This window comes from Aspergillus pseudodeflectus (genome assembly GCF_044049435.1).
Source record: "Aspergillus pseudodeflectus strain CBS 756.74 chromosome Unknown BJX68scaffold_42, whole genome shotgun sequence".
Classification (NCBI taxonomy): Eukaryota; Fungi; Ascomycota; class Eurotiomycetes; order Eurotiales; family Aspergillaceae; genus Aspergillus; species Aspergillus pseudodeflectus.
The window spans coordinates 45,065-56,838 of NW_027263818.1; the positions used below are offsets into that span (position 1 = coordinate 45,065).

The 11,774-nt window shown below is 52.7% G+C and overlaps 2 protein-coding genes across 2 annotated transcripts; both read left to right on the plus strand.

The window, feature by feature from the left end:
• Window positions 1-53: 53 nt before the first annotated feature.
• BJX68DRAFT_243143 (pentafunctional protein ARO1) lies at window positions 54-5,525 on the plus strand. Its single transcript, XM_071041113.1, has 4 exons — window positions 54-197; window positions 342-5,187; window positions 5,244-5,288; window positions 5,355-5,525. Exons 2-4 carry the CDS (start codon window positions 511-513, stop codon window positions 5,376-5,378), a joined length of 4,746 nt encoding a protein of 1,581 aa, XP_070895980.1. The 5' UTR covers window positions 54-197; window positions 342-510; the 3' UTR covers window positions 5,379-5,525.
• A 3,627-nt stretch (window positions 5,526-9,152) lies between these two features.
• Window positions 9,153-9,669, plus strand: BJX68DRAFT_149516 (uncharacterized protein). The gene has a single exon (XM_071036645.1). It carries the CDS (start codon window positions 9,345-9,347, stop codon window positions 9,603-9,605), a length of 261 nt encoding a protein of 86 aa, XP_070895981.1. The 5' UTR covers window positions 9,153-9,344; the 3' UTR covers window positions 9,606-9,669.
• Window positions 9,670-11,774: the final 2,105 nt, after the last annotated feature.

Sequence of the window (11,774 nt, forward strand, 5' to 3'; positions counted from 1 at the left end):
ACATCGGAGCTGCGGGGAGAAGAAAAAAAGATCCCCAGAAAGGGCGGGAATTTGAATGAGTCAACATTGGTCAACATTCTTCTGTGCCCGCTCGGTCAGGAACATTCGGGGCTGCCATCTTCAGGTCCAATTCATCATCTGTGATCATTACAGGCCTCTTATACTCGCTGTTCTTGTCAATTCACTCCCTTGACAAGGTAAGTCTGCAATCACGCCTCCAATCCCCCACTCTTCTCCGAGTCTCCGATTCTCCGATGGCCGACACCACTCAGCGCGCAATTTGAACGAGCTTGATCCAAAGATGTCCGCTACTGATGACGACGAAGTGCTTACTCTTCTAGCTGATTTAGGTGACGTCTGTGTATACCTCCGCCGAGTCGCCGCAGTTGAACAGTCGAGAGGTTGCTTGGGAAGCTTCGTCGCAAGTGACCATGAACTAAGAGACATCGACATTTTCGCACGCTTACAACTTTTGTCTCTCTTCCCTGTTCGCGCTACTCGCCTTTGACGATGGCAGGACCTACAAAGATCAGTATCTTAGGTCGCGAGAGTATCATCGCTGACTTCGGCCTCTGGCGAAACTATGTCGCCAGGGACCTGATCAACGATTGCCCCTCCACGACCTATGTCCTCATCACCGACACGAATATCGGCTCAATATACACACCCGGATTTCAAAAGAACTTTGAAGATGCCGCCGCCGCCGTCTCCCCGTCCCCTCGCCTCCTCATCTACAACGCTCCGCCAGGAGAGGTCTCCAAGTCCCGCCAGACGAAAGCTGACATTGAGGATTGGATGCTGAGCCAAAACCCTCCTTGCGGTCGTGATACTGTTGTCATTGCTTTGGGTGGAGGAGTTATTGGGGATCTGACTGGGTTCGTCGCTGCGACTTATATGCGCGGTGTTCGTTATGTTCAAGTCCCCACGACACTTCTTGCCATGGTTGACTCGTCAATTGGCGGGAAAACTGCGATTGACACTCCTCTGGGAAAGAACCTGATTGGCGCGATTTGGCAACCGACGAAGATTTACATTGATCTGGAATTCCTCGAGACACTACCAGTGCGTGAGTTCATCAACGGAATGGCAGAGGTCATCAAGACCGCTGCCATCTCCAGCGAAGAAGAATTCACGGCTCTGGAGACCAATGCGGAGACTATCCTGAAGGCCGTCCGCCAGGATATCAAGCCTGGGCAACACCGCTTCAAGGGCCTCGAGGAGATCCTCAAGGCCAGAATCTTGGCGTCTGCGCGGCACAAGGCATTTGTCGTTTCGGCCGACGAGCGTGAGGGTGGTCTCCGAAACCTTCTGAACTGGGGTCACTCTATTGGTCACGCCATTGAAGCCATCCTGACACCGCAGATCCTCCACGGAGAATGTGTTGCTATCGGTATGGTCAAGGAGGCTGAATTAGCTCGCCATTTGGGTATCCTAAAGGGCGTTGCAGTTTCACGTATCGTCAAGTGCCTTGCTGCCTACGGCCTACCCACCTCACTGAAGGATGCTCGTATTCGCAAGCTCACGGCTGGTAAGCATTGTTCGGTCGACCAGCTGATGTTCAACATGGCCCTAGACAAAAAGAACGATGGCCCCAAGAAGAAGATTGTCCTTCTCTCCGCCATTGGACGCACTTATGAGCCTCGTGCCAGTGTTGTCGCCAACGAGGAAATTCGCGTAGTTCTCGCTCCCAGCATCGAGGTACACCCAGGCGTATCCAAGTCGTTGAACGTTGTTTGCGCGCCTCCGGGTTCGAAGAGTATCTCCAACCGTGCGCTCGTTCTGGCAGCTCTGGGCTCAGGTACCTGCCGTATCAAGAATCTTCTGCACTCTGATGACACCGAAGTTATGCTAAATGCACTCGATAGACTGGGTGCTGCCACTTTTGCATGGGAGGACGAGGGTGAAGTGCTTGTGGTCAACGGCAAGGGTGGAGACCTGCGCGCTCATCCCTCACAGTTGTACCTTGGCAACGCCGGTACGGCTTCTAGATTCCTCACTACAGTCGCCACTCTTGCCAATCCCAGCACTGTCGATCATAGCATCCTCACCGGTAACAACCGTATGAAGCAGCGACCCATTGGGGACCTGGTGGATGCACTGACAGCTAACGGGGCTTCCGTCGAATACGTCGAGAAGACCGGCAGTCTGCCTCTCAAGATTGCCGCCTCAGGCGGATTTGCTGGAGGCAGTATCAACCTGGCTGCCAAAGTGTCATCTCAGTATGTTTCGTCGCTGCTCATGTGCGCTCCCTACGCCAAGGAGCCTGTGACCTTACGTCTAGTCGGTGGCAAGCCCATCTCCCAGCCCTACATTGACATGACAACTGCAATGATGCGGTCGTTTGGCATTGATGTGCAAAAGTCCACGACCGAAGAACACACCTATCACATCCCCCAAGGGCGTTATGTGAACCCGGCCGAATATGTCATTGAGAGCGATGCCAGCTCCGCCACCTACCCACTTGCAATTGCAGCAATCACTTCTACTACATGCACAGTTCCCAACATCGGATCCGCCTCCCTGCAAGGCGATGCCCGCTTCGCTGTTGAGGTTCTGCGGCCCATGGGCTGCACTGTCGAGCAGACAGAAACCTCGACTACTGTTACTGGTCCCGCTGACGGTATCTTGCGGCCACTCCCCAACGTGGATATGGAACCCATGACAGATGCGTTCCTCGGTGCTTCTGTTCTTGCAGCCGTCGCTCGTGGAAATGATTCGAACCACACAACCCGGATCTACGGTATCGCCAACCAGCGTGTCAAGGAGTGCAATCGAATCAAGGCAATGAAGGATGAGCTTGCCAAGTTCGGAGTGGTCTGCCGAGAGCACGATGATGGTATTGAGATTGATGGTGTCGATCGCTCAACGCTACGCCAGCCGGCCGGTGGTGTCTTCTGCTACGATGACCACCGGGTTGCCTTTAGCTTCAGCGTGCTGTCGCTCGTGGCTCCCCAGCCTACTCTTATCCTTGAAAAAGAGTGTGTTGGCAAGACATGGCCGGGCTGGTGGGATACAGCTCGCCAATTGTATGGTGTGAAACTCGAGGGAAAGGAGTTGGAGGAGGAAGAATCTTCGGCTCTCAGCAGCACTGACAAGGCCAACGCGTCAATCTACATCATTGGCATGCGTGGTGCCGGAAAGTCAACAGCAGGAAACTGGGTTTCCAAGGCTCTCGATCGGCCTTTTGTCGACCTAGATACTGAGCTTGAGACTACGGAAGGCATGACTATTCCTGATATCATCAAAACCCGTGGCTGGCAAGGTTTCAGAGATGCGGAGCTGGAAATCTTGAAGCGCTCGCTCAAGGAGCGTCCGAGAGGCTACGTCTTTGCCTGTGGCGGAGGTGTAGTTGAGATGCCGGAAGCCCGCAAGTTGCTCGTTGACTATCACAAGAACAAGGGCAACGTTTTACTTCTTATGCGCGACATTAAAAAGGTCATGGATTTCCTGTCAATCGACAAGACTCGCCCGGCCTACGTCGAGGACATGATGGGCGTGTGGTTGCGACGCAAGCCCTGGTTCCAGGAATGTAGTAACATTCAGTACTACAGCCAGCAGGCCAGCTCTGGTGGCCTGGCTCGGGCATCCGAGTGCTTCAACCGCTTCCTGCAAGTTGTCACCGGTCAGGTTGACAACCTCGCGATCATTAAGAAGAAGGAGCACTCTTTCTTCGTCTCTCTAACCCTGCCGGATCTCCGTGAGGCTGGAGATATTTTGGAGGAAGTGTGCGTTGGGTCTGATGCGGTGGAGCTGCGAGTCGACTTGCTCAAGGATCCTTCATCTGAGAGTGACATCCCGTCAGTCGACTATGTTGTGGAACAGCTGTCTTTCCTCCGTAGCCGCATCTCACTTCCTGTGATATTCACCATCCGCACCAAGAGCCAGGGCGGTCGATTCCCCGACGAGGCCCACGATGCTGCGCTCGAGCTGTACACTCTTGCATTCCGGTCTGGAGTCGAGTTTGTCGACCTCGAGATTGCATTCCCCGAGAATCTGCTGCGAACAGTAACGGCCATAAAGGGTCACTCGAAGATTATCGCGTCACACCACGACCCCAAGGGTGAGCTCTCCTGGGCGAACATGTCGTGGATCAAGTTCTACAACAAGGCACTTGAGTGGGGTGATATCATCAAGCTTGTCGGAGTCGCTCAGAATCTCGATGACAACACGGCTCTGAGAAAGTTCAAGAACTGGGCGGCAGAGGCTCACGATGTTCCTCTGATTGCTATCAACATGGGCGACCAGGGCCAGCTGAGCCGCATCCTGAACGGCTTCATGACTCCAGTCTCTCATCCCAGCCTGCCATTCAAGGCCGCTCCTGGACAGCTCTCTGCTACGGAGATCCGCAAGGGACTCTCGCTCATGGGAGAGATCAAGGCCAAGAAGTTTGCCCTCTTTGGTAGTCCAATCTCAGCATCCCGCTCGCCCGCCCTCCACAACACCCTCTTCTCTCAAGTCGGCCTTCCCCACGAGTACACCCGACTAGAGACCACCAACGCCCAAGACGTCCAGGATTTCATCCGCTCCCCTGACTTTGGAGGTGCATCCGTAACAATACCCCTCAAACTCGACATCATGCCCCTCCTTGATGAAGTCGCCGCGGAAGCCGAAATTATCGGCGCCGTCAACACAATCATCCCCGTCTCCGACGGAAAAGGCAAGCCCGCCCGCCTGGTTGGCCGCAACACCGACTGGCAGGGGATGATCCTCTCCCTGCGCAACGCAGGCGTCTACGGACCCGAGGGCCAGCAGAGCGCGCTGGTCGTCGGTGGAGGCGGAACCGCACGGGCGGCCATCTACGCCCTCCACAGCATGGGCTACTCCCCGATCTACATCGTGGGCCGATCCCCCGCTAAGCTCGAGGGCATGGTCTCGACGTTCCCCAGCAGCTACAACATCCGGGTCGTCGATGGCGTTGGAAGTCTCGAGACGATTCCCAGCGTCGCGATCGGCACCATCCCCGCCGACCAGCCCATTGACCCGGGTATGCGCGAGACGCTATGTCACATGTTCGAGCGCGCACAGGAAGCCGATGCTACTGCCATCAAATCTGTCGAGCACGCGCCACGGGTTCTCCTTGAGATGGCGTACAAGCCACAGGTAACCGCACTGATGCGACTGGCGTCTGACTCTGGGTGGAAAACAATTCCGGGACTTGAGGTTCTTGTCGGGCAGGGTTGGTATCAGGTAAGTTCGCCCTACAGAGTCTAAGTTGAGCACCGGTGGACTGACAGGGATTACAGTTCAAATACTGGACGGGGATATCTCCGCTGTACGAAAGCGCTAGGGTAAGGCCATTCTTCCTCTTAATTCCACCATCAACAGCTCCGGAGACTAACTACTATGCGACACAGGCCGCCGTTCTCGAATCCCCATGATGTCGAACAAATGTCATAAATTAGGGTCCTTTTCTACCTTTCTTTTTTCCCTTTACTTTACGCTTACCTTCAACAAAAAGCGCGCGCGTTGCATTCCCACGTTTCGTATCTCAAGATAAGAGTATATACACTCTTGACAATGTTAAAATATAAACATCTTCTTGAATTGACTTTATTCCTTATCAACCAATTGCCTAGCACCACTTTCACACTTCTATCAGTTTAAATGGAGTTGACCGCGGACAAATCCTGGCCTGATCAACCACCCGAAACCCTTTTCCTTAGCCGCGACGAGTTAACCTCGGACGCGGAGACATGGTTTTGGGGGCCACGGTTGGGTTGTATAAGATGTCTTAATCTATAAAGATAGGCGAATGATAACATTGATAACCTCGGTACTATTGTACTATCGCGCTATCAGTGAAACCAACCTATGTACGTAGATAGATGAGCTAATAATAGTAATCTATGTTTGACCTTATGTGGTGCGCTGATACTAGTCGATAGCGATAGTGCGATCGGTGCTGCTAAACAACGTGGACCATCAAGGTTCGAGATTTGAACAACACGGACTCAGAAGCGAAGACAAGACTCGCACGAGAAAGTTCGCAGGTCAGACGAACAAGAAGCCTGACGCGAAGAAAAGAAAAGAAAAATCTTCCACGATCTCGAGCGTTCGAGACTCCCATCGACAACCTCGAATTCAAGAAAAAGACCTGGTCTAGAATTTTCCTCGTGCATGAACGACGGGCAGGGGCTGTGCTGACAGTTACATAGGCGGAGCAAGCGAGCAAGCGACCGTCGACGAGAATCGGCTCCGGACTCCGGTGTATGGAAGTGTGCTGCGCTTACTTCGACACTACGGATTACGAGGAGGTACTTTGCTTAGTGGGGGATTGCGCGTTGCAGCGTTCTGGATCACGGCCGATTTCTCGATTTCACGAGGTTTTGCCAAGACGGTCTTGTTGATTACGACCGGGTATGTTGATCTTCAGGAGAGACGAGCGCTAATGGACGTAAGTTGGTCAGTTGATGCGACCGCGACGGAGCCAGGTTCCAGACAAAGCTCGCGACCTCAGACTCTGAGAGTCAGAAGGTGGTGGACTGGTGCTGCGGTGGGTTTGTTTCTTCTGCCAGGGCCCAGTGGTTTCCGAGTCTCGTTTGTCTTGTCTAGGAAGGACCCGTGATGGATGGGGACGGGTGTATCTATTTTGGGGTTGGGGATATGCGCGTCAACGGTCACAACTGAGACATTGTGCTAGTATTCGGTTCACAGACCGGTTACCCTCACTAGTGACACAAACAGGCGATAGGAGCGAACAGGGCGTTTGATGGGAATATTATCAATAAAGTGCTTGTGGTCGGAGAATTGTTATCTGGCTGTTTGGCGATATCGGGCAAGGTAGAGAGGTCGAGGAGTGGACACCTGGTCGGGCGTCGACCGCCGTGATTATCTGAAAGATGCAGATAGACAGTAGCATGCAGCGAATGCGATGCAGGCCGGAGATATTCCACGAATACAGAGATTCCAAATCGACACGGACTTGCTTCGGGAATCTGACTCTAGCTCTCGCCTTTGAAGGGCTGACGGTGCCAGGCTTCCGATTCTACCCTAGGTGCCCTGCTTGGACTCCAGTGCTCAAGCCTCATGCTCAGTGCACGCTGCTCTGGTTCTGATCTGCCGGGCCGACGACCCAGGCGGCAGACTGACTCAGGCTTTCTTATCCCTTATCAAGTTCTCTATCGATTTATCGGAGATTGATGCTATGTATCAGGGTATCGCATTTTGATATCCGATCATGGCACAAGGCTGCGCTGCGGCCGCTGTGCCACTCAATGAACCTGTGTGTGGACTCAACATTAGAATATCGTAACATAACTATTGCATATCGAAAACTTTATTGCGGCCACTGTCGCAGTCGTATTCGCATCACCCGCAAGTGCCCGGTGGCAGTAGGATCCCTCCGATAGCCCTGCCCTGCTTGCGAAGTCGGACGGCTACTGGGAAAGCCCTTGCTCAAGCCTCAAGCCTCTCACACAAAAGCCCGCAGACCTTCTGGAAGACACGAAGAAGAAAATTTTCCTTTAGCGCGATCCATCCTTCTGCAGGCTTGAATCCTTTGTCCTGAAGCAGAGCTAGTCTCATGCACGATCAAGTTTTTTTTTCGCAGCGCACTGGCCGCCGCCGTCTTCCTTCGGTTCGGACTGGTACACCGATGTAAGTTCGTACTGGAGCAAAACGGCCGAAACCAAAATTAGAAGGCTTCTAGAAGAGAATTTCTTCTGCGCTAGCACAATTTAGGCCGTTAGCCTGAGGACTTCCATCACACCCTTGCGGAGTGCCCGATGTTAAGACCGCTCTTCTGTGCTCCGGCATCCGAATCTCCGTTTGTTTCCTCTCAAAACCGTCGCGTATTTTACACTGCCTCGGGAAGGACGTGGACGATTCGATTGTCTTCGGGCTTGGACTTTTCTTCATTATAAATCAATGGAAATTGATTTCTTTCCAAAATAACTCCGGCTGTGGATAATTCATTATCCATTGTTTCTTCCTCTACAGGTGGTACAACTTCTAGATCGATAATGCTCCACCCCCATCATCCATGATCCATCCCGACCCACCCACCACAACCTGACCCAAAGAGTCGAGACTTTTCATCAAACGTGGCTTGAAAGTGGACTCGGCCGAGGCTGTGCTTGTCCTCTCCGCCCACCAATCACTCTCCCCAGACACCCCCCTTGACTCCCTTGCCCATGGGACTGAAAAAAAATTTCCATCCCCCAAGAACCTGCCTGGCAGTCTGAGTCGCTGGAATCCATGTCAAGATGGCACCTGAAGACCGTGCCGATGAATAAGGTGCTGACACTGCCCTGCCCGACAACGCCTTCGTGTACCCTATCAGCTGCGATGCCGATTGAAAATTTCAGCCAAGTCTGAATCCCGGATTTACGGATGGAGTGGTGTTGCAGTTGCATTCTTTCAGAGGATGATGCGATGTAGTAGTAAGTAGGCTGGACATTTAGGTGATGATGAGCGTATGGATGGATGGGTGTCCTCCGGCGGGTGTATCGCTCAGAGAATCCGTTTCGTGGAAATGTCTTCCGGCAGGCTGTACTCGAGGCGTGTCTTGATCAAATCATCAAGAGTCATCGTGATTATGCGACATGAAAAAGAGGGAGAAGACCGAGGTATGACCGACCGACAAAGTACAGACGTATCCAGATTCCAGCGTCCAGGTTTCCTTCGCTGAGAAACCAGAGTAATCGATCCCCGGACTTCCGGAAGCTGGCTGATCTGGTCTTGTGGCCGCCACCACCCCCAGCCCAAACCAAAAGATCTAGCTCCAGCCCTTTCAGATCCCGAACACTCGGCTACCCGCTCGGCATTATTCGAGCTTACTGTTACTCCTGCCTCCAGGCTTGACAGCGGCCGCACCCTCCGGAAATGCAATCGGTAACCAGTCCTAACGCAGGATCCGGCGCTGACAGTCACACATACCATAACTAGGATCAGCGACTTACTGGTCACTCGGTAGGTAAGGACAGTAATTCTGATCCCCACACTCTTACTTGCTACTACCATATTCCTTTTTTCCCATTTAATTTCAGGGCTGAAATTTGAGATGGACTTCGTACCGAGGTGCCGTGGCAGGGCGATATTAAGCGAGCTCAACTACGTCCGTTGTGCAGGTGTCTCGTAGAATATACCTGGATCAGACTAAGAGGTGTGGCTAGGGCAGATTGGGAATACGATTGAATGGGATGAAACGGGATTGGTTGCAAGTCCGACAAGCATCGCAGCCCGTTTATCGTATCAGGTTCAAGTTTTCAACCGGTAGCTAGTCGTTGGCTATCATCTACCTGTTGCGCAATGGCATCGCCACTGGTTTCAGCTGCTCTAGGTTGACTGAATTGTCGTGGGTAACAACGGGCGAACTACTCGATTGGGAGCTAGTAGGGCGGACGATGGTTGCTTGGTGGAGGTTTTGTCTGGGGTTGATCCACTCCCATGCGGAGGAGACCCATGTATGCGCCACTATGGATAGACAACCAAGTCTCAACTCGACTGTGAAGTCTCAGGCGCTGGCGCGGACTGGTGAGCACCGGGGCGGAGAGTTTTGGCCAGCTGATTTGCAAGCGGGGGATCTCGAGCGAGACAGTCTGAGATTGGCGGGGCTTCAAAACGCTGAGCGGAGATGGATGGTGCTGCGCTGCCCCCGGCCGTGATTCCCACTGCCCAGCTGGATCCTCGCTGGCAGGTGCGCATGTAGACTTCCAATGATCGCCGTGCGGCGCCGTTAGTACTACCTACACTGCCCTTTCAACAACCTCGATTAAGGTACCTTGTAGGCAGCTCAATTCCAGTTCAGCGCGGCGAAAAGCTGCGCGTTGCTCTTGGAAATTATGGGAGAAATTAATATGAGATACACAATACAGTGCATAAGATGAATAGAGTGGACAATCATGAGTAAATTTGACTCAGACATTGTCTCTGCCTGAAGATACGAGTTAACTCCGAACCACATGGCACTAGACATGTCAGGTGGCAATAAGCGCCAATCGACTACTGCGCAGTGCGGAGTAAGCGGAGCGAAGATGCTAGCAGGTAGTAGACTCGGAGTCAACACTTGAGTACTACTGGTTGTGTAAAGGGCAATACGTTGCGATAGAATCAGGCTGAGGCTGATTATCCCCCATTCAGACTCTGTCAGGATCTGTTGTATGATGGATTATGATCACGTTGTTCGCAAATCGCGACTCTTTTGCATGAAAAACGGTCATGTGCCCGGTTTAGCTGTCTGAGTGATACCAGTAGTAGCGCAGACTGGGACAAGTACCACGGAAAGCGTCGGTCGTTTTTACCCTAGTCAGAGTGCGAGGCCGGGTTAACTCATCAGCTGACTGAGCGAGGTTGCCTGGCTAAGCCTCCAGCCGATCGCAAGAACACGTTGTCACTGAAAGCGTTGGGGAGAACTCAGCGAGACGAAACTTGGAAGACTAGACGAGCTCAGTCGAGTTGAATCGGAAAGGCTCGTGCCGTGAGAGCATTATCCGGTGTTAGGAGAAGGCCGAAAACCCAGCACCATGGACGGCGATAGAGTTAACCGCAGGGCCGAGGGTTTTCCGGTCCCTGCGCAGTGCATGCAGAAACAAAAAACGTGGTCGAAAGGACGAGTCCCCAGGGCTAGCGAGACTACTCGCCGATCTGAGGAGGGGAGAGCGATCGTAAGCGGTTCCTCGAACGCGGCGCCCTGATTTGCGACCGGTGAGTAGCTCGGTGACTCCGAGAGGACCCTTTCTGGCTGCATAGGTTCAAGCCACATGCTGGTCCTCAATCGGTAATCAAAAGTTGTGGCTGTGTTCGCACAGTCTTCGTCTCGGGTACGCCAGTGCCGTTGGGGCCAGTCAGGCAGCTTCATTGTGCAAAGTGTGGAGCATTAAACAATGATCTTCGACTGGGTCCCATCCACGTATCCAGAGCGCAGCTTGACTCTTGGGAATGCAAGGCCCTTTGTTCTCCATTTGTCATCGAGGAAAGAATGGAGAGATCTTCGGATGGCCGGCTCTCTTGATCTGTGGCTGAGAGCCACGGCCAGTGCTCAAGGATACCTGCAATCATCAAAGATGCGACGGTGGGTCGCGACTAACTGCCCAATCTGCTGCCCGCGGCAATTGACAGGATAGTTGTAGATTATGTGATACTCTATATCCGGGGTCAGCATCAGCAAGTGTATTTCCAAGTTATCCGAGTCTTATAAATCCTATTGTAAGCATAATAAGGTTGTTCCCGGGGGAAACTCGGGCTGGAAATAGTGAGAATCGGCGAGTATCGCAAACTAGTGACTGACTGCTACGGACATGGGGGAATGGCATGCTCCGTGTCGGATGAATCGATAACAAGTCCCCAGAGAGAACGAGAAAGCCACGGAGAAACTCCACGCCAGCCCAACGGGCTAACAGCGCAGATGGAGGTGCATTGTGCGCTTGAAAATCTTTTCCTGTGGCTTGGGCCAAGTGCTTGGAAGCAATCCAATCGTCGGGAGACAGGGCTGGAAAGGGAGGTTAACGCTGAAGGATCTTCTGGGTTGACAACGCTGATCATCGCTTAGGGGGGAAAAAATAGAAAAAGAAAAAGAAAAAAGAAAATAATTAATTTATCCAGCTTGGGACTAGTCCAGCTGTATTACCGTACGATTACCAACTACTGATTTTAGTGCTTGACTGGGATTCGTTGTCTCTCACTCCCGCTCGGAAGAGGAGCTTCTACACTGTGACCTCATCAGGCTTCACCTGGCACTATTAATTATGCTCGATCCCCGGCCGGTTGTCGATACTCATATTTCGCCTCAGACAACATTCAGCTACACTTCAAACCACAATATCAACCAAGAACCT

Bases quoted from the DNA above. Each gene is read 5' to 3' on its own strand.
- BJX68DRAFT_243143 (XM_071041113.1), top strand. From the start codon at position 511: ATGGCAGGACCTACAAAGATCAGTATCTTAGGTCGCGAGAGTATCATC. The intron at 5,188-5,243 runs GTAAGTTCGCCC...CAGGGATTACAG, and splicing joins TCGGGCAGGGTTGGTATCAG to TTCAAATACTGGACGGGGAT. The intron at 5,289-5,354 runs GTAAGGCCATTC...TATGCGACACAG, and splicing joins CGCTGTACGAAAGCGCTAGG to GCCGCCGTTCTCGAATCCCC.
- BJX68DRAFT_149516 (XM_071036645.1), top strand. From the start codon at position 9,345: ATGGTTGCTTGGTGGAGGTTTTGTCTGGGGTTGATCCACTCCCATGCG.